Source organism: Carcharodon carcharias, chromosome 3 (assembly GCF_017639515.1).
Source record: "Carcharodon carcharias isolate sCarCar2 chromosome 3, sCarCar2.pri, whole genome shotgun sequence".
NCBI lineage: Eukaryota > Metazoa > Chordata > Chondrichthyes > Lamniformes > Lamnidae > Carcharodon > Carcharodon carcharias.
This window is the reverse complement of record NC_054469.1, coordinates 183,889,490-183,912,122: the sequence shown is the minus strand read 5'-3', so window position 1 is coordinate 183,912,122 and position 22,633 is coordinate 183,889,490. Positions and strand designations below refer to the sequence as shown.

The window sequence follows — 22,633 nt, the reverse complement described above, 5'->3', positions numbered from 1 at the left end:
AAATGTACACATTTTTATATGGTTTCTACCCATGTAATCTGCATATGCACAGAATGTAGCACATCCTCTAATGTAATCCTCTTGCAGGGAACACAATTAAAGCACCGCCATATAATTTGGAGTTATTGATAGTGATTTGTTTTCCATATGTAGAAGATTTGGTTTACAAGAAAAAGCTGTAGTTTAATTATCTGGGATTTTTGGTGAAATTTCAGTTATTTTGAGTGACAAAGCCAGAGATTTTGAATGTGCGATGTGAGCCTGAATTACCGATGTCTTCCGGTTGAATAGAACTGAGCATATAGTAACGATCTCAAACTGTGCACTGCAAGTTTGCTAATTTGAATATGAGGATCATAGCCTTTAGAATCAGAGACACTAGAGTATGAGTATATTATGAGTATCAAATAGAAGGAAAAAGGAAGAACTTGCATGTATGCAGCAGCTTATCATGTTCTTGGTACATCCCAAAGGTTTTCACAATAAATTACCTTTTCAAATGTAGTTAATGTTATATGGGCAAACATAGCTACCAGTCTGTAACAACAAGGTTCCACAAAGCAGTGCAAAAGCTAAGTGACCATAAAACTTATTTTTAGTGATGGTTGTTGATGGAGAAATTTGGGCTTGGATACTGGGAGAGCTCCCTACTGGCTTCAGATAGTGTCATGGGATCTTTTGGTATAACGCCCATCTGAAACACTGCTCTACCAACAAAGCAACGCACTCATACCGCACTGGGTTGTCTGCTCAATCCTGGATTGGGACTTGAATTTACAACCTCGCAAATCAAGCAAGTGTGCTGTCAGAATCCTGGTCTCCTATAGTCTATCATTTTCATATTTTGGTTAATTTAAATCGATACTTCACTTCATCTGGGAGTTATAATTAATCAGTGTAATCCTTGACCCCTAAAAAAGAGTGGTGAGGAAATGCATGTTAAAAGTGTGACAAAAAATTGTCATTGGCCATATGAGAAGCCTTCTGATTACAAACATGTTGTCATGATACAGATTGGGCGTGAGCTGATGCTGAAATCTATTCTTTGTTACCTTGAAGAAATCCCTTGATATAGTTACTGTATACTACACCATTGTAAGTCATTAATTGAATTAGTGCCATGCCCTGGAGAGCACCATACAACATTGCATTAAAAGGGAAAATGCAGTTGGTTTCTACTCTTTATCCTGCCATTAACTTGATTATCAGTTTGTCGATGTACATCATGCTAAGTGGATGTGAGTAATTTCTGTTCTTCATTCATTTGGAAATGACAATGAAACTAATGATATTTATTATTACAAGATTTATAGAAATTCAGACTCTGTTGACTGGGACTATTATATTTTCTGCATTCTTTTGTAGCTGTCATGAGGCTCACAGGAGGCTGAACACAAGTGTTGTCAGACTTGTGAATCATCTCGCATTGACTATTATGAACTTACTATGTTTTTCTTAATGTGGGCAAATACACTTCCTGATTTGACAATCTCTGTCTCTAAGGAGAATACAAAAGCTATAGTTACTTTCAGCATGGTAAAAATAATATTCACTCACACTGACCACCCAGTAACATCTTGGTGCCTGCTTAGTTTAAAATGGGCTACATAATTTTGCAGTAGGGGTCTTAAATGGTACACTGATGAACATTCCTACCTAATGTGTGCAATAATTGACTCATTAGTCAGAAGATGTTGGAGTAAGTGTCTCTTCATGTGTCCCATCTCCCCTCCCTCCAAAAGAAACACCTGCATTTCCCCCCTCTCTCAATGCCCTCTGCTTTGTCCTTTTATCCATCTTAGCCCTTGCTGGAATATGGTACCACAGACTATGGCAACCATCCAGTATCTCACCGAAAAATCTGTTCATGCATGGGACTTTTTTTTTTCTATAAAACTTGGCATAGAACAGGAATAAAATCTAGGATTTTTTGGTCTTTGGTTGATACTGTTCTGAGAAGTGATTTACACACTAGGCCACTGAGTGTCCTGGTGCTTAGCACATAATCCATGAAGTAGTCACAGAAATCATATTCATGAACTATTGCCATTTCCTTTTGGAGAAAAATAGTTCAGACTTAATATTGTGAATTCAGCTTGTAGCCCACCTCAGATGATTGCAGCTGGTAGGTTTTTTGCTGTGCTGTGAGGCTCTGAGATGGTAATTCAGCATTCCTTGATTCTAGTACTGAATTAAGTATTTGACTGCCGATGAATTATCTTTGGAAGGAAAAGACTAATTATATGAAAAAGACTAATCTTCCAAAATACACAATTATTACAATTATGACTTGCTATCCTAAAAGCAACACTAAAATAAATTATACCTTTGCATTGCCATTTTAGTTAGATGACAGAGTGGGAACCACTTAAGAGGAAACTCATTTAGCTGCTTGTTTAGCTTCTTCACGGGTCTGTATGTGAATTATATTTTCTTGCTGCTTATTGGAAGAGGCAGTTTGGAGTAACTTTTATACGCCGTGTATTTGCCCAGGGCAGTATGGTAAGGCTGTAAATAAATCTAAATGTTTGGTTCTTTATAGGCCCATTCATACGTTTTGCACTATTAACCATCGTTTGGATTCAACGTAGAGGCTGAACGTTAAAAGGGTGATAGGTTACGTCCTTCATTTTCATTTTTTGAGAGAAGTTCGACCATTGCACAAGACTGCTAAATAGCCTACCCATTAATGTCCTCTCTGGTGCTTCTTATAATTGTAGATTTGAATCTCATTTTTATATTGTTTCTGTAATCACTTGGTTACTTCTGCCAAGGTACTACAGGTGTGGTTTAGCTAAACATAACAGCTGAGTGAGAGAAAATAAAGGTACAAAGGTATGAAGCTCTCAAAAAGGGCAGTGCTGTGCTAATTTAGTTCTCCCTCTTTGTAGCCTCTTCCCATGAATGGTACGTTTTAATTATGTTTAGAGGTTTAGCTTTTACCTAAAAATAACCTAGCTACACAAAGATACAATTTTTCTAAATTTTTATCACGATTATGTATTGTCCTTTCAACAGGCAGACTCTTTGATTTGATGAAGCAGTAGGGATTGAAGTTTATTTTCATCTACCTTGAAAACCTGGGTTGAAATGTGACTCAGATTGATGGGGTGAGAGTAATCTCTCTGGATGGGTCCTATGTTGAATGGTTTTGGTCAATCTCAACTCAGTTCTTGATGGACATGGGCCTAAAGCCAAGACCAATGTCTTTCCATTGGGGCAGAGTGGAAGGCACTTTGCATCTAGCCAAATTGTACCGGCATTGTCCAGTACATTAGCTACTAGACTAATTGCACCTCTGCCTAGTAAATAAATGAACAATGATGCAGTTTTTGAGAATGTGATCTTAACACTTGTACTCACTTGGCAGGTATACTTTAACATTCAAGTTCATTGGTAAAATGATAAAACAAAAAAGTGTGCAAGTAGTTTTTGACCTTTGGTAAGTAAATGTTGGTACATGTGAAGTACATTTACATTGAGTGTATGGGCAGGATTTCCTGGTCGGCGTGTGGGGGGCGGGACCCACAGGCGGAACTCCCGACGTCAACCTGTGTCATTTCAATTTTGAGGTCAGCAGGGTCACAGCCAAACCAGCTGTGCGCTCGCTGACCTGTCAGCAGCCAATTGAGGCCATTTAAAAAGTAATTGCAGTAGTTAAAAGACCTGCCTGTCTAACATGGGAGCCCTGGCAGGCTTCAGAGAAAACATGAAACCTCATTCACGGGCGGGATGAGGTTTCATGTAGGGTTTTAAAAATTTAATCAGAGTTCAACTCAAAGTGATGGACGTGTCCCAACTCATGTGAGTGTGTGTCACATGCGGGGACATGCCAGGGAAATTTATTTTTATATTTTTAACATTTTTGAATTTGGCGCCGATCTCCGAGGCAGCACTCTCGGCTAAGGAAATATATCCCCTCTTCCCCGCGCGCACAAGGAGTGCATAGCACTTCCTGGCGGATGTCACGCTGGGTGGGACTTAATTTGCCCGTCCATGTAAAATTGGCGGTGTGGCCCGTTTGGGGGCGCTGATTGGAGGCGCGCCCGCTCCTGAACTCTTTTCTCTCCCCCCTCCCTGACAGGGGGAAAATTCTGCCCTATGTTTGCATGTAATGTGCTTATGCTAAAATTAGTGTATGTGGCTAAAGTCGTGTCCCATAGTAGCCACAATTGTGGCTGGTCTGCAATTTTAATTTGATGGCACTATGCAAGACCAGGCTTAGGGGTCGACATTGCACTGGGTGCTAATACAGAGTCCTAGTGGGTTCTAGTGCGTTTGTTGTGGTAACTCTATGGACTGATTTCTGTTAATTACATAGTGTACCCCATTTTAAGACTATTTTTGGCAGAGCACAAAAGGAAACATTTATAGTCTAATATTCCTGTATGATTTGTACTATTTAAAACATTTGATATTTGGAAAATGTTTTTAAGTCGATCTTTTGTGTCTTTTGTTCCAGGCCGAGACTGCAAGCACAAAGGAAATTTGCCCAGTCACAGCCCAACTCCCCCAGCACAACCCCAGTCAAGATGGTGGATCCAGTCTTGCCACCACCTGCAACACAGATCATTGATCTCTCAAAAAGAAAGCCTAAAACAGAAGATTTCCTTACTTTTCTTTGCCTTAGAGGTATGTGTAACAGTAATTTTATACCAACAATGTAATTATGCAGAATATATATTTGTACATTACTTTTGTTACGATCCCTATAGAGATATGTAACTTTTCGAAAGGTTTTCAAATTTGCTGTGGCTGATTGGAAGGAACACACAACAGGTTCTCTAAACTTCATGACTCAACAATGGCTAAACACTTCAATAGGCAACTTATACTCTCAACTACAGAAAAGTTTCCCATTAACTTTTAAAACAACAAAAGGATCTCCTCCACCAGTTATACTTCACTCTTGTCCCTTGAATGGGCACCCCAGGAACCAGTCCAAGGTGATTTTTAGCTCTCAAGGGTTTGCTTCCTTTATCTTCCTTTTTCCAGCCAGGTAACTACTAATCCCAGAACAGACTTTCATAGTGAGGGAAGAATTGGAGATTCTTCTCTAGCCAAAGCCAAGCGAAGCTTTATTTAACCCTTCATGAACTTGGTCTCTTCAATGTGAGCATGAGCTCTATCCCTCATCCTGTGTGGTGAACAAGAGATTTTCTGCCTCTATCTCTGTGCCCCCCCCCTTCACCCCCCTCTCTCTCTCTTGCCCAGAGGTGTGAGTATCTTGCACCTTCTTCCCAGTAAAACCATACTCCACCACCACCACCACCACCACCCGCCCCACTCCCCAACCTTTAATAACCAAAGCACCCAGGCTTTTTGTCTCACACAATTCAGAATATATGATATGTCAGAATAAGTTCATTCCTCCACTTTGCCCTAAATTGAAGAGACTGTTCTGAAACACAACAAGCTTATAAACTTTGTAACATTTTTTTATAATGCATCTATTTTGGCAACTATGAAATTTCTTTGTATATTTTATTTCTTTGTATATTTTATTTCTAACAGCCATGTTGCTTGACATGAATAGTTTGTATCGTAAACAGCGGATGTCAGAACATAATTGGCTATATTGCAAATGGCATTTTAAGATATCAAATCAGAACTCATTGCAATAATTAATTATTTTAACAGACCAGAAATCAGTCATTGGTGTTTCACCTGATTATCACTTAACCTATTACAATGGTATAAAATTGTTGATGCATAGAAAAGCCTAGATTCACTATCAAAAATTGGGCTAGTGCTGAAGAGGAGAGCAGCCGTTTTTGTCACAGGAGGTGATTTAACGTGATTTCTGAAATCCGAGAAGCTGAATGGGTGATTATTTGATAACAAACACAGCCAAGACCTATTTTGTGTGTAGGCAGTCAGTTTTGTGAGTCCTTACTCAGTATGCTCATAATTGTGCTAAGAGATGAGTGGAATTGGAACTCCAGGCTGTTTCCTGTTTTCCTCTACCGAACCTGGGTGGTTAATGCACTAGGCAGGCCCAGCTCCTCCTCCTTGTGTGCTTCTAGCACTAACAAACCCCAGTTGCCATCTATCTGTAATAGAGTTGTGTACTACTGTGATCTCTTGCCTCCAATATAACAGAGTTACCAATTTAGAGCATTAGTGGTACAAAGGATGAGCAGTGCTTGTCCAGTGGACCTGAGTAGAAGCCTGGGGTAAACATGTGACATCATCTGGCATCATCTTCAGAGAGAGAAACACAGTTAACCGCTCAGATTTGTGACCTTCCATCTGATGTTAATTAGGTGTTTCCCCCCATTATATAAATAAAAATTGATTTATCACCTTCCAATAGCCCAAAGGTCACATGTCTGAATTTACGCCTATCCGCATGGCAGAAACTTGACTTTGACAATTAAAATTGTCCAAGACATTTATCTGCTCTGGAGCTACCAGAAGCAGAAACTTCCTTGTAGAATGTGATCCCAAAACACTAATGAATCCTAAAATCTGATGTAATCAGATGGAATTTAAATTATTCAGTCATGGTTTCAGTCTTCGGAGTCATGGCCTTGGTTCTGGAGCTTTACTCAGTTGTTTTCAGTTGTATGTTTTGTGTGAGTTGTCTTTTTTTTTGAAGCTGTTCATTAGCAGTTCTAAGTGTTTGTAGTATGAATTATGCAATAAGTGAGGTTGGGACAGTAGAGGTAGCTCTAAGTTACCTGCTGTGCTCTACCTTACCTGAGAATAATTGGTGCTGACATTGGGCTCCTGAAATGAAAATGATTCAATTCCCTACCTTAATAAGCACCAAAATCATGAAGCTAAAAATGAAGCACAGCTTGTGTAGCAAGCTTCCTTAGATCAGTAAATCATGAAAAAATAGGCAATATTAACTTTACTTTGAAGTAATCTACCAATGTTATAGCTCCCTCAAAAGTGTACAAGTCCTCCTGTGGCTTTTATGACCAAATTGTGCGGTTGCAAGATTTTTATTGTACAGATGATTGCTGTAGAGAAGCAGCAGTCATTAACCTCTAATTGGGAGGTGATTGCAGTTGCCAGAATGACCTATTTCTAATTGTCCACATTTTAAGTTTCCTGACCTTGTACATGATGGCTTAGATTATTTCCGGCGAGCCAGGAAATGCATAGATTGTTTTGAGCCAAAGGCATTGATTAGACTCAGAGATCGTGATCTTTAAATGCACTTGAATATTGAACACGGTTTTTTCATAGAAGGGGAGGAGATTTTGGTTGACAGGCTGTGTTTTGTTTCTTGTGGTTATATTTGTATTGTGTAATTGTAGGGAAATAACTCTGGGGGGGCTGTATTGTTGACTTTCTGCCACTAAATGGTGCTGGCTAAAATTAGCTTTCTCGCTCAGCTTGCTGTCATACTGTTGCCTTCTCTGTGTTCTTTGCAACAATGCTGGGAGAGAACTAAAATTCATTTCAAAGGCTGAGTTTTCAAACATTCTTCAGTCGTACTTGACAATTGACTCCAATTCACAATGGGTGTATTGAATTATTCAGTGTGTGATCACAGGAGTATGTGTTTCCCGCTTCTCCACTCCCCCCGCCCCCCCCACCATCTGCTTCACGAACATAAGAGCTGTGCAATTCACCAAATACTATATTTTATAACCTGTTAACTTGTGGTTGCCTTTTTTGAGTAATATCTTGATTTAAAAAAATAAATAACTTGCTACAATGGATAAATCCCCCCTCTGTTTCTGGACTGTGTTGCTCTCCTGAACTGTAGCTTATATGAATTTTTGCAGCAGAACCCAAGACGAAGCCACTGAGCATAGTGCATCTGAAAATTGATTCCTCCTGTAACATAACAAGAGCAGAGCCTTTTTCAGGAAGAAAATTGGGATGCTGTAATATGCCTTGATGATCCTTTGACTTATTAGGCATCAGGAGTATAGCACATCACATTTAAAATACATCTTCATAGGAGGAGTGCCAGCAAATGTTTGGAAACCACTTCACCATTTCGTAGGCCGCCTTGAACCATTCTGATGAAAGGTCATTGACCTGAAGCATTAGCTCTTTCTCTCGCTCCACAGATGCTGCCTGACCTGAATATTTTCAGCATTTTATATTTTTATTTATGAAGGGGAAATAGTGCTGGACAAATTTTAATGTTCTATTTTGAAGATGGAACTAGTAAGATAGATAAGGGGACCCAGTGAATTTAGTGTATTTGAATTTTCAAAAAGCATTCAATAACGTTATGAGAGAGATTATTATACCAAATTAGGACTCATGGGATTTGCAGTAACATATTAACGTGGATTAAGAAATACAAACAGAAAATACTGTAAAAACTCAGCAGGTCTGGCAGCAGGTGCGGAGAGAGAAACTGAGTTAACATTTCAAGTCTGTATGACTCTTCAGAGGTAAAGAGCAGTAGAAATGTGATAGATTTTAAGAGGGGATGGAGCAGGTGGAGCAAGATAGAAGGTCAGGGATAGGTGGGAGCTAAGGAGAAGATGTAATGGGCACAAGACAAAGGGAGTGTTAATGGTAGTGTTAAAGGCTAATGGAGGCACACTGATAGGGGCATAACGGTAAGATAGCAGAATACGTTGATAGCAGAACAAGGGTCAGCACTTTGCTTCTATGTTGCGCTTTCACAAGTAACAGATGGTCCTGTTGCGGGCGTGGTGGGGGGGGGGGGGCTGTGGGGGTGGTGGAGGGAGTGGGAGGGGGGGTTGGGGAAAAAATTGGATTAAAAAAGGAGTAAGGATGGAGGAGAGAGTTCATGGCCTTAAGTTGTTGAACTCTGTTAAATCCAGAAAGTTGTAAAGTGCCTAATTGGAAGATGAGGTGCTGTTCCTCCAGTTTGCCTTGGACTTCACTGGAACATTGCAGCAGGCCAAGGATGGACATGTGGGCATGAGAGCAAGATGGTGTGTTGAAATGGCAAGCGACAGGAAGGTCTGGGTCATGCTTGTGGGCTGAGTGAAGGTGCTCCAGCATTTTCTGTTTTTATTTCAGACTTTCAGCATCTGCAGTGTTTTGCTTTTATCTTAACATGGATTAAGGGTTGTTTTCTGTACATTAACCAAAGTAAGAATAAACAGGTTGTTTTAGGGTTGGCAGGCTGTAACTGGTGAGGTACAGCAAGGATCAGATGTTTATTATCTGCATTAATGACTTGGAGCACTAAGTGTAATGTATCTAAATTTGTTGACAATACAAAATTAAGTGGAAAAGTAAGCAATGAGGAGACAGAGATGTGGGTTGCAGTGAGGCCCAGAATCATAAGCTAGTTTGGGCAAAAATATCATGAAAGCAGTTGTGGAGATGGCCTCCTGTCACCGCACCACAAATACTGGAATAGAAAGGCTGCTGCAATAAAAAGGTGTTAGAAACATCTCATTTTTTAGTAGACATTTTTGTCAAAAGTCATTTTTAAAAGTGATATTTTAAAAAACGTCTGAGCATGCTAATAAGTCATCAACCTTTTAACAAGATTTATCAGATTTGTCAAAGGTTTCATGTTAAATGTTCAAAGTCTATCCATTTTACCTTGTTGTGGGCCTCATTAAGTATTTACGAATTGAGAAAAGGCCCCTTATGCCTGAGAATAGAGGTGTAAAATTTACATGTTTAATTTGGAAATTGGTGGGCAATTAGCTCAAATTTACACTGAGTCTTTACTTGCCTTTTGAAATAGCGAACCCTCGGGGTTAGCATTAATTGACCCATCGCAACTGTTGGATTAACGCAGTGTAGATGTGTGCACACTGGAAGTTGCAGGGTCTCTCCAATGCCCAGTAGCAGCGAACGCTGAATGCATCACATCTACTGGCATTGTAAAACCTGACCCATTGTCTCATTTTTATTAAGAAATAACAAATATTAAAATCTGTGTGCAAAATATACAGCCTCAGTTGAGGGGCCAAAATTGCATTTTCAAAGTATACTTTCTTTTCGATTTTGGCTGTGAAAATTTCCATTGAATCAGCATCCATATTCTTTTGGGGGAGAAATTTCTAGATTTCCAATACATATCTGTTATCTGATTTTGTTTCTAGCTTGCACAGCTTCAGTTTGAGATTAGCATTAATTGTAAATCTATGCCTTTGTTTTGGATTCCCCCACCAGAGGAAATAATTTCCCTCTATCTACCCTTTTCTACTCTATTAAACTTATTTATTATTTTCACCTCAATTAAATTGCCACTCAGTCATCGAAATTCAAGAGAAATCAACCATGGATCAGATTTGACTCTTGATAGGCTTTCAAAATGACATTTTGCAGGAGGGAACACCACAAATTCCAGTTCACCCACACCACTAATCTTCAGTATCCAGAGAAGTCTCAGCCATTAACAATGGTTGCTTCAGTCTTGGCTCCAATGGCACTTCCACCATTTTTCCTCCTTCCATGTTCATATAGATGGTCCACTTGGCTACCGAATGTTGCTGTTATTGTTATGCAATTTTAGATGTGTTCCTTCTGCTCAGTCAAGTTAAACAAGTAAACACCCTAAAAGGGGTGATATTGTCCCAGCCTTGGCAATGGATGTGAAAGTGTTAACAATGCCCTATAATAAGTCCTACAATTTTGCTAGAGGTTGTTTGCTTACAAAATTGAGTTTGTAATATCCTGTGCTCTCTATGATGTTTGTGTTTGCTAACAAAGATCAAGGAACAGAAAGGGGATGGTATTAAATTCTATCTGTTCTCCCAAGCTGTATCCTGGAGTCCAGGAGAGGAGGCCTGGAAACATATGGAGCACCAAAATTAATGCCTCAAGTAGAGGAAATATTGTATATAATGTTGTGAATGTCAATCACTGTTTAATGCAAAACAAATCCAGTTAGAATGTTTGCTGTTAGCTTTTGGATTTAAATTACACCTTCAATGTATGAAAACCCACTGAATATAAGAAAAATATTCTGAAATGGCAACTGTAAAGTAAGGGAATGATTTTTTTTCTGGTGAGGTATGGCTCCATAGAACTCTTCTCTAATCTGCTGCTGCATGTTTATCTAAACAAAACTGCAGTAATTTTCTGACTTTGCTCTGCCTTCATGGAACTGTAAGGCACAGGAGGAGGCCATTCAGTCTATTGTGCCTGTGCTGGCTCTTTGAATGAACAATCCAATTAATCCCACTCCCCTGCTCTTTCTGCTTAGCCCTGTAACTTTTCTCCCTTCAAGCATTCTAGTTCCCTTTAGAATGTTACTATTGCATCTGCTTCCACCACCCTTTCAGGCAATGCATTCCAGATCATAACAATTCGGCACATTGAAAAAAATATTCTCCTTATTTCCTCTGTGTTTTCTTGAGAAAATCTATTACGCTGTTCAGAATTTCTATAGTGCACAGAAACATGAATTTGGCATGCTCTAGAGTTTACTGATTTAATGGAATGGTAGAGAATATTGTTTGAAATCTGTCATTTCTCCACAGCTTTGGTACTTCATTGGCTTAATGTAGGGAAATATTTGGGGGGAAGAGGAAGAGAATAGGCTTGTGATTTGCAATGCGGCAACATTGTTTCTTGCTTCTCAGCCAGAAGTTTGGGTTCAAACCCCAATTCAGAAATTGAGCATACAATCTTGGCTGACATTTGCAATACTGAGAGAGTGCTATATTGCCAGAGGTGTTGCCTTTCGCGTAACATGTTAAATTTAGGTCCCATCTGCTTGTTCAAGTGAATTATATCAAGATGATCGGTTTTTGGTGGCTTCTTGAGCAACACCACCAAAATAGATTAAATGGGCATTTATCTGATATGCTGTATGCAAATATTTTACATATATCCCCTACTTAACTACAGTGATGATTCTTCAAAAGGAATTTATCGGTTGTGAAGTGTTTCAGGATGTCATAAAAGATACTGCATGAACCCTTCTTGCTTGTCATCCTTTTTAAAGTTTTCTTTTTTCTTCTCTTCCTTACACCATATTATTGGAGACATTAACCTCTCAACTGCGGTATGAGTTTCCAAACATAAAGTTATTTCTTCATCCAATCAGAATTTTGTCTGTGGTGATGTATTTGATTTTACTGTGAAAATCTGGCTCAATCTTCTGATTTGAAAATATGGAATCTTGAAGCAGGTTGTGTGCTAAATTAGTTTTCATTGGATACAATGGCAGGAAATGAATGTAGATTCTCAAGTAGAAGGTACATTTGCTAATGGGTTTCATTAATGAAAGATTTTCTTCTGCCAAAATTATTAGTTACATTTAAATAAATCATCTCATTCCTCATAACCAAGTTCATGTGCCAAATCTGCTAGAGCTTATTGAAAATGTGTGCACTTACTTTGGTGGATTTGCTGAGATGATTTTATGCCCTGTCTATGTAGAACTGTATTCCTACAGTGCTGAACTTGCCCTGTGCTTGCAAATTTATGTTGTCTCCTGATCTGACAATGCTGTGATTTTAAAAATGTTTGCTTTCAGATCCCTCCATGGCCTGGCCCTTCTATCTTTCTAAACCTCCTGTAGCCCCAAAATCGCCCAAGATATCTGTGTTCCTCTAAATCTGGTCTTGTGCATATCCCTGACTTTGATTGCTCTACACTTGGCAGCCGTGCTTTAAGCTGCCTAGGCCAGAAGCCCTGGCATTCCCTCCTGAAATCTCTGCACTGCTCTACCACTTTCTCCTACTTTTAAGATGTTCCTTAAAACCTACCTCTTTGACCAGCTTTTGGTCACCTGCCCTAATATCTACTTCTGTTGCACAGTGTCAGATTTTATTCCTGTGAAGCACCTTGAGATGTTCACCACATTAAAGGCATCTTATAAATGCAAGTTGTTTATTCTCTATGTTGATTGGAGAAAGGATTGAGCAGGATGTATGCAAGAATTGCAAATTAGTAATTGGGGTGAGGGCAAGATGACAGAGACCCACGGTGGCAAAAACACATCAGCTTTCAGTCAACCTTTGGCCAGAATCCCATTGGTTGAAGTAATGGAAGGTGCTGATGATGACAGCCAGCAAAGTTGGGCAGCTGGAGGATAATAGTTTTTAAAAAATCTTTCAATGCTTTTGGTTATTTCAGAAGTGTCTATGCCATTAGTGTCAGCTCACTCTGAATTTGTTGTCACAGGCTGGCATGAGAGAAGGAGCAAAATGTCTATCTTTTCAGAGAGATTTTTCCTTTAATAAAAGGTTTCAGCCATGTATCTCTGGGAGGTCTGTAAGGGAGGTCATGGTTTATAACTGTTGGTATCCAATTAGACTCAGTCATCACATTCAATGGGGCATGCTTGTCTTAAATGGGATTTCTTTGTTGTTGCAATGTGTATTGACCAATGCAAAATATTGACCTATTAAGGGAATGTTTTTAGACTCGAGACTCTATCTAGGGGAATTAATTAGGGTGCAGCACTATCCAAATACTAACACTTGCCTCATAAAATGCAAGATCTATTTAATTCTGTTTACTTCAGAGAAATGACTGTAAGGTAAAATTTGTTCCATGGCATAAATCATAGGTCTAAGTGCTGAAGTTTAGTTCTGCCAAGAAGTCCAAACGAGTGAGGTGGAATTTATCTCTCCCTCTGCGGCACCCCCCCCACCAGAGAAAAGCACCACCCTGCCCCAACCAACATAGTATGTAGGAAACCTGATTCACTGCCAGATCTGACTGGATCGCATAAAGTGCTGTCGGGGCCCCTTTTTAAAAAAAATTAAGCTTTCACAGGATGTAGGAGTCACTGGCAGGTCAGCACTTATTACCCATCGTTAATTGCTCTTGGAAAGGTAATGGTGAGCACTGCCTTGAACTGCTGAAGTTCACATGGTGTAGATGCACCCACAGTGCTGTTCAGAAAGGAGTTCCAGGATTTTGACCCAGTGACATTGAAGGAACGGCAGTATAATACCAAGTCAGAATGTTATTTGGTTTGGAGCAGGACTTGCATCTACTGCCCTTGTCCTTCTAGGTGGTAGAGGTCAGGGGTTTGGAAAGCGCTGTTGAAGTAGCCTCAGTGAGTTGCTACAGTGCATCTTGTAGATGGTGCACACAACTGCCACTGTGTATTGGTGGTGGAGGGAGTGAATGCTTAAGGCAGTGGATGGGGTGCTAATCAAATGGGCTTCCCTCAACTTCAAAAACTACTCGCTATTCCAGGATTATCTTGGAATGCAAAGGTGGAATACCACCTTTTTCTCTACTGCAACTCACCTTAAACTATTTATCCTGCTGTCTCCATCCTCTCCTTCAGTGATGAATGCAAAGAATGCATGAATTTCTATGTCACCAAGTATGAGACCATCCCATTAGCTGCCTCTGTTATTTCCCTGCTCCCCCTAGCTCACTGGGCAGAACTCCCTCAAAGGTTTACCCCGTTTGTCTCCTATCTCCCTGCATACTATCTCTAGGCACATGCCCATGAGATTCACTTGCTCTCAACCCTATTCCCAGTAAACTACTGACCTGTCAAATTCTTTTACCCCTTTATACTATTTTCAATCTTTTTTCACACCATGGTCTCCTCCCCCCACCCCACACCCATTAAGGCCATCTGACACTTGTTCATGTTGTTCTTCCTAGAGTGCTTACCCTTGTCTATTATCACATTCTGCTTTCTATCCTTAATGCCACCATCAGCACCTCCCTTTAGCCTGTACCATCACCATTAACACTCCTTTGACCTTATGTTTATGACATCTTTGGCAATCTCTCCTTTGCCTTCACCTATCACTGGCCTTATGTCTAGTTTCACCTGCTCCACCCCCTTAAACAGTATAAATTTCAGCACATTTTTACTTCTCTTCAGCTCTGAAGAAGAACCATATGGACTCAAAACATTAATTCTTTCTCTCCGTAGATGCTGTTAAACCTGCTGAGTTTTTCCAGCATTTTTTGTTTTTGTTTCAGATTTCCAGTGTCTGCAGTATTTTGCCTTTATCTTTGTGCCAAATTCTCTTCCTGGTGCCCATGTTGGCTGACAATAATGGTTCTTTCCCCTCAGTTTCTCTATTTCTCATTCTTCAAATCTGCCTCTCTCCTTGGGGTTCTGTTTCTCTTCCTTTCAAATGTACCACCATCACCCCTCTCAAAAAAAAAATCCCTTGACCCCTCTGTTCTTGTAAGCTTCCACCCCATCTACAACTTCACTTTCCTCTCCAAAGACCTTGACTATGTTGCCTCCCATGTTATGCCCATCTGACCTGGAATTCTATATTTGAATCCTTCCAATGAGGTTTCTGTCTCACAGTACCAAAATAGCAAGATAACAAATTGCATCCTATGTGACTGTGTGAGAAAGGTAAACTATCCCTCCTTGTCCTTCTTGACCTGTCTGCAGTTTTTGACATATTTGATCACACTATTCTCCTCTAACGTTTCTCTGCTGCCATCCAGTTGTGTGGGACTGTACTCGCCTGGTTCCACTTATCTGCCTAATTGTAGTCAGAAAATTGCCATAAATAGCTTCTGTTCCCATTCCTGCATAGCTACCTCTCGTGTCCCCCAAGGACCTATCCTTGGCCTCCCCCTGTTTCTCATCTACATGCTCTCCCTTGGTAATATAATCTGAAAATACTTTTCTCACATGTGTGCTGATTATAACCAGCTCTACCTCGCTACCACCTTTCTTGGCCCCTCCACTGTCTTCTAAATCATCAGGCAGCTTACCCAACATTCAGTACTGGATGTGCAGAAATTACCTTTAATTATGTATTTAGAAGACTGAAGTCATCATTTTCGATCCCAACCATGCCCTTGCCCGTTGATTTTATCCCTTTCCCTGGCAACTGTTTGAAGCTCAAACCAGATGATTTGCAATCTCTGTATCTTGTTTGACCCTGAGATGAGCTTCATCAAGACAGCCTATTTCCACCTCTACTATTCCCTCAGTTCATCTGCTGCTGAAACCCTCATCCATGCCTTTGTTACCTGCAGACTTGATTAGTCTAACATACTCCTGACTGGTCTCCCACATTGAACTCCAGAGGTGAGATGAGTGTGACTCCTTTGACATCAAGGCAGCATTTGACTGAGTGTGACACCAAGGATCCCTAGCAAAACTGGAATCAATGGGACTCTGAGGGAAAGCTCTCTGCTGGTTGGAGCCATACCTAGCACAAAGATTGTGGCTATTGGATGTCAATCATCTCAGCTCCAGGGCAGCACTGCAGGAGTCTCTTAGGCTAGTGTCGTAAGCCCAACCATCTTCAGCTGCTTCATCAATGACCTTCCTTCCATCATAAGGTCAGCAGTGCACAGTGTTCAGCACCATTCTCAACTCTTCAGATACTGAAGTAGTCCATATCCAAATGCAGCAAGACCTGGACAATATCCAGGTTTGGGCTAATAAGTGGCAAGTAACATTTGTGCCACACAAGTGCCAGGCAATGACCATCTCCATCAAGAGAAAATCTAACCATTGAGCCTTGACATTCAATGGCATTACCATTGCTGAATCCCCCACTGTCAACATCCTGGGGGTTACTGAACTACTGGACTAGCCATATAAATACTGTGGCTACAAGAGCAGGTCAGAGGTGAGAAATCCTGTGGTGAGTAACTCATTTCCTGACTTCTCAAAGCCTGTCCACCGTCCACAAGGCCCAAGTCTGGAGTGTGATGGAATACTCCCCACTTGCCTGGATGAGTGCAGCTCCAACAACACTCAAGAAGCTTGACATCATTCAGCATAGAACAGCCCTTTTGATTGGCACCCTATCCACAGACATTCACTCCCTCCACTGATGCACAGTGCAGCAGTGTGTACCATCTACAAGATGCACTGTAGGAACTCATCAAGGTTCCTTAGACAGCACCTTCCAAACCCATGATTTCTATTATCTAGAAGGGCAAGGGCAGCAGATGCATGGGCAGAGCACCACTTGGAAGTTCCCCTCCAAGTCACCCACCATCCTGATTTGGATATATATCGCTATTCCTTTGCTGTTACTGGGTCAAAATCCTAGAAGTCCCTCCTTAACTGCACCGTGCGTTTACCTACACATATGGACTGCAGCAGTTCACAAAGGCAGCTCACCACCATCTCCTCAAGGGCAATTAAGGGTGGGCAATAAATGCTGGCCTAGTCAGTGACACCCACATCCCAGGAATTAATTTTTAAAAATTCAATCTGCCATAAACCTGAGGTCCTCCAAAACTCTTGCTGGCTCTGTTCTAACGCTCACCAAATCTAGTTCACCCATCACACCTGTGCTCACTGACCTACATTGGCCCCCGTTAAACAGCACCTCAATTCCTGTTTTCAAACCCCTCCATTGACTTGTCCCTCTCTATTTCTGTAACCTCCTCCAGCCCTTCAATCATCTTGAGATATCAACACCCACTTAATTGCAGCTTCATTCTGATCTTTAATTGCATCACCATTAGTGGCCTTGCCTTCAGCAGCCTAAACCCTCAGCTCTGGAATTTCCCTCCTGAAACCTCTCGACCTTTCTACCTTGCTTTCCTCCTTTTAAGACCCGTCTTTTTGACCAAGCTTTTGGTCATCTGACATAATATGTGGTTTACTGTCATATTTTGTTTTCTAATGCTTCTGAAGCACCTTGGATGATTTTTAAGTTAAAGTTGCTATATAAATACAAGCTGTTGATTAGTCTGACCAAAGGTTCTTAATGGACTGTATGAAACATATTAAACATAGTGCTCTTTCAGTATTTAACTATCATTTGGCTCCTATCTATTAAATCAGTAAATGGAATTGACCAAGTAGTTACAGTGGTGTGCATTGGTCTGTTTAAGAACGGGCACAAAAATGTGGTGAGCATCCCATGTAATTTCCAGTGATTAATAAAGCATGTTCACAAACTTAATTATTAAACCAGGGCATGCTAATCTATTCTTTGATATAGTAAAGAACCAAAGAAAATGTCTGCTCGTGGAAAGTGTTACTTAGCCATGAAAATTAGATGCAAATAGTGGGGAGAGGAGGAGTCTGGACAGTGCCACAAGGTAAAGGACATTTGATAGGATAAATTGTGCAGAGTTTCTATATCCAAATCTTATGGAGCACCTGATAAAAAGCTCGTTGTTTGCAAAAAAAAATGTTGGATGTGTTCTTCAGTGACAAGATTCCTTGAAATGTAAGATTTAATTTAATTTGCAGCAGTGTTTGACTCATTCCTGTCACACAATCTAAGTTTTTCTTTAAGAATACGGTCTTTGTTTTGAGATCTATAATGAGTTCTGCAGAAATGGTGCATAAAAAAAAAAGTTTCCAGTCCCCAGGCTCAGATAATACCCAAACATTTATAGGGTGATACATGCTTTGTGTTACAAGGATGCTATGAACATGGGAAATGCATATTAATGTGGGTGTGCTGTTGTACAGAGTATTACACATGGACCTCCCTGATAAGTAGTTGAACAAAACATGTGAGGAATGTTCTGTCAGTGAATATTTTTGTCTCTTATGAATATGCTTTTGAGAGATATTTACATCTCAAATCTAATTGAGAGATGCTTTACTGGGTGAACTTAAATATACTTATTGACTAGAGAGCGTGATTTTACTAATATTTAGCACACGTTATACATGGTTGTACTGATTGAGTCATAGAGGTCTACAGGACAGAAAAAGACCCTTTGGCCCATCAAGTCTGCACCGGTCAAACAAGTACCAAACTATTCTAATCCCATTTTCCAGCACTAGGCCCAAAGCCTTGTATGCCATGGCATCGCAAGTGCCATCATCAGCATTGTTATATATAAAAATACCAGGAAAACGTAGAAGTCGCAACATAGCATCTGGCCCAACCTATGTATGTTGGTGTATAACCTCCACGTGAACAAATAGTTCTATTCATATTTGCCTACCCATTTCCCATGTCACTTATCCCTTTGTTGTCTTTTCCTTCATCCATCAATCCAATCCAATTTAATCTCTAATGTTGACACAGTTTTTGCCTTACTAACCATTGAGGTGAATTCTACAGTCTTATCTTTGTCTAAAGATGTTTTGATTTTCCTCTTCAAAATTTCTTACATTTAATATATCTATTGGTCCCTCGTTCCAGACCCCCTAATTAGTGGAAGCAAATTTGCTTCTATTCTATTCTTTCATAACTGTAAGCACTATTTTGTATCATTTGTTATTATGCAATATTCTAATAAAAAGTTCTAATATACAAATCTTTCCTCATATTTGTGTTTCCTTATACCAAAAAGCATCCTCATGAATCTTGTGCCATTTCTAAAAACTCAATATCCTTCCTATTGTGTGGAGCCCAGGGCTACACAGGGTACTGTAATTGAGGCTTAAATTTTATACAGGTTCATCTTAGCTATAATTCCAATGGTGTTTTTTGCACAGCCTTATAGACCTGATTGTGCGTTTAATGGCCTGTGAACCTGTACTCCCATATCCTCTGCTGTTCTACAGCATCGAGCTGACTTCCATTTGGAGTAGAAACGTTTTGGTAAAAATGTTATCATTTCATACTTATCAATATTGAATTACATTTGCAACTTTTGCTCATCCTCTCCTATATCCCTTTACTGCTCCCTTCAGTACTTCAAAGAATTTTGATATCATCTGCAAATATCAACACTGCTTTTTCTGGGCCTATATTTAAATGATTGATACACATGGTGAACAGAAGTGGCTGCAGAACTGAATCCATATTAGACAACACAGTGCCAAAGATTGTATTGTGCCACAATAAAACTTGTGCATCATGTCAACCCTCATTTTATTGAAGTATTAAAGTGGTGTTATCCAAGGCAGGAAAAGCAGAAAGGCCATTCACTCTATTGAGTTAGGTACTAGAGGGCCAACTTCACCTAGTCTAATATCCAACTAAATTCTGATCAGGTTATTTGATGCACTTATCATCTTTTCCCACTGGTAAACCTATTTAAATTTACCTCTTCTGGGCTGACTTATCTATAAACTGGGTTTGGAAAAAGAGCAAAGAATTATAATTAGTGCCAGTTGAAAAACTAGCACCATCATAGGAAATGTAGCAGGCACAATGTGTTGAATGCCCCCATTCTGCACTAAGTTTCTATGGTAACTTATTTTTAGAAATCGGCATTAATTATTTTTAATAATTAAAGCACTTTAGTTATTTCAGTAAGGCCCTTTAGTTAATTTCTAATTTTTCCCCCTTTTGCATTTGTTGTTCTTTGCATCCTCTACATGCATTTATGTCCCTTTTGAATTGTGGTGGCGGAAATCCAAGCCTGATTAATCAGTGCATTATAAAGCCTCAGCATAATTTCTTTATAAACTTGTACTCCACTCTTCTGGCTATATAACCCACATTCTCTTTGCTTTTTTAATTGCTTCTCCACTTTGTCTTGACATTGAAAGTGACTACTCCACAGCAGTTTTTTCCAGTAAAAATCATTGACAAGTCACAGATGTGGCTATAACAAGACTATTTTAGCCACATGCATTAGTTTTAGTGGAAAACAGCTTACATATCGTGTGTTTACTTAACATCTACCATTATTCAGTAATCAAGCAAGTAAATCACTCGCATCAATCAAAAGCTTGACTCTCCTTTTCATCTTACTACTTTATTAATATGCACAAAAAAACACAGGTAAAAGTCATGCAAATGAGTACGGAGATCATATGTCCATTGGTGTCTATTATTCTTTTAAATGCTGATCAGGAATGCAATTACCCACATCTGGGTGCCCAATTAGCCATGTGTCTTAACGCATTGGGACAACAGTGGTCTGCAGTTAGTAGGTATATTTCAAAGTCCTCAATTAGATTCAGGACCATTGAGCTAGAATGAAAAAATGAACCAGGAATCATGCTATGCATTGCTGTCCAGTGAGCAAATTGAGTGAGGATTGGGCAATGCCTAGCAGTGTTAGTGTCCTTTTTAATTGAAATAGGCATCGGCTGGGTATTCATGAGAGAGGCTAGATATTATGGATAGCTGGACAACGCAGTGTAATGGAGAAAGCAGCCTACTTGATTGGCACCACACCCAGAAACATTCAATCCCTCCACCAGCAACACACAGTAGCAGCAGTGTGTACCATCTGCAAGATGCACTGCAGGAATTCACGAAGACTACTTAGACAGCACTTTCCAAACCCACGACCACTACCACCTAAAAGGACAAGGGCAGCAAATAGATGGGAATGCCACCACCTGGAAGTTCCCCTCCAAGCCACTTACCATCCTGACTTGGAAATATATCGCTGTTCTTTCACTGTCGCTGGGTCAAAATCCTGGAACTCCCTTCCTAACAGCACTGTGGGTGTACCTACACCACATGGACTGCAGCGGTTCAAGAAGGCAGCTCACCTCCACCACCTTAAGGGCAACTAGGGATGGGCAATAAACGCTGGCCTAGCCAGCGAAGCCCACATCCTGTGAATGAATAAAAAAAAAATGATGCCCATTATAAGTATAGGCTGCTGATTTTGGGCAAGCAAAATCCAATGAGTGCAATGGTTGATTTTTGAAATGTTAACACTAAGGAGTGATTTTGTGAGCCTGCAATCCACAGGGAATGTACCTTGGAGAAAATTATGGGCAGCACACCCATGATTTCCAGTGATCCTGTGCCACCCTTGCATGTCCAAATGAACTATAAAAAATGCCTGGCAGTATAATTATTGATTTTTTTTTTTGTCCTTGAAAACTTGTGTTCAGAGGGAGCATTTGGAAGGCAACAACATGCTAGCGTTAGTTATAGGGGCATTGTAGTGTTGGAAGCTATTTGTGATGTTTTAGGAGTATTATTGAGTCCATTTGTTTTCCCTTTTGTGGAATACTGTACTTTAGTATCTGCCTGAAATACTGGTTGATGTGAGCGAGGGCACGTGAGAGGGGTGGCAAGAGCAACTTGGAGTTGCAGAGGTAAGGCAGCAAGAGGGAGGGCTGGCGACAAGGTCAGGGGGTGTTGGTGGGGACAGGGAGGGTTGGCGAGAGGGCGAGTCGCTCCAAAATGGCACCGATTGGGTAATGTGACCGTATGTAAGACCTGGCGTGAAATGACATTAAAACAGAACATCCAGTGCTAAATGCGAATTCCGACCCCATTAACTGATGTTAAAGCAGAATGACTTAAAACGGGGACTTACTGTTCTCACCTCTGTCCCAGTCAAAAATAGTGCTGATAAGTAAACCAAGGCACTGCCTACCAAATCAACCCATCTACAGTTGCACCTCTTATTGTAACATTAAGATACTAAGTGTACTGAATGTAACAATTTTTGATCCATTTGATAGAAACCCTCTGGAATGAAGGTAAACCGACTAATCAGAACAGTCCAGACAGTGTACAAACTCCGATTCATAAATTGTTGCAAAGTACAAGCCTTTATGGTGATTTCCCTTTGATTTTTATGGAGCAATAAAGCCATTTTTGTTGCATATTTACAAATTAACCATCATCTATTTGAAAGGGGTGTGTATTTGGCTTTTGATGCCCTTTCTGTAAATTTTGTAATTTTATTTGTATCCCATTTAAAGGTTCAAGCTACAGGACATATGGGAGGGAATATTGCTAACGCGAAAATAATTGCTCATTAACTCTCTCCAAAGTCCTCTTCCCCTCCAAAACTAATAGCAAAAGATCAGCTGATCTTGTAGGATATTTTGAAGTTTAATTTATTTGGCTTCCCTTCCTGCCTGCCTGCTGAGCAACAGTTAGTCAGCTGCAATTATTAGAAGCTCAGCATCTATTCTAGCTCTGAATGCTTGTCAGACAGACTCAGTACTTTGTACAAT

General features: G+C 40.1%; 1 protein-coding gene across 5 annotated transcripts in view; it reads left to right on the top strand.

Annotated features, from left to right (window-relative positions):
- Positions 1-22,633, top strand: part of jarid2b (jumonji, AT rich interactive domain 2b) — a 414,508-nt gene that overhangs the window by 275,623 nt on the left and 116,252 nt on the right. For all 5 annotated transcript variants that reach the window (XM_041183795.1, XM_041183794.1, XM_041183797.1 and 2 more), the window contains one exon: positions 4,463-4,632. In XM_041183795.1, the coding sequence (XP_041039729.1) occupies positions 4,463-4,632 (170 nt within the window). The remainder of the gene's footprint in view (positions 1-4,462; positions 4,633-22,633) is intronic.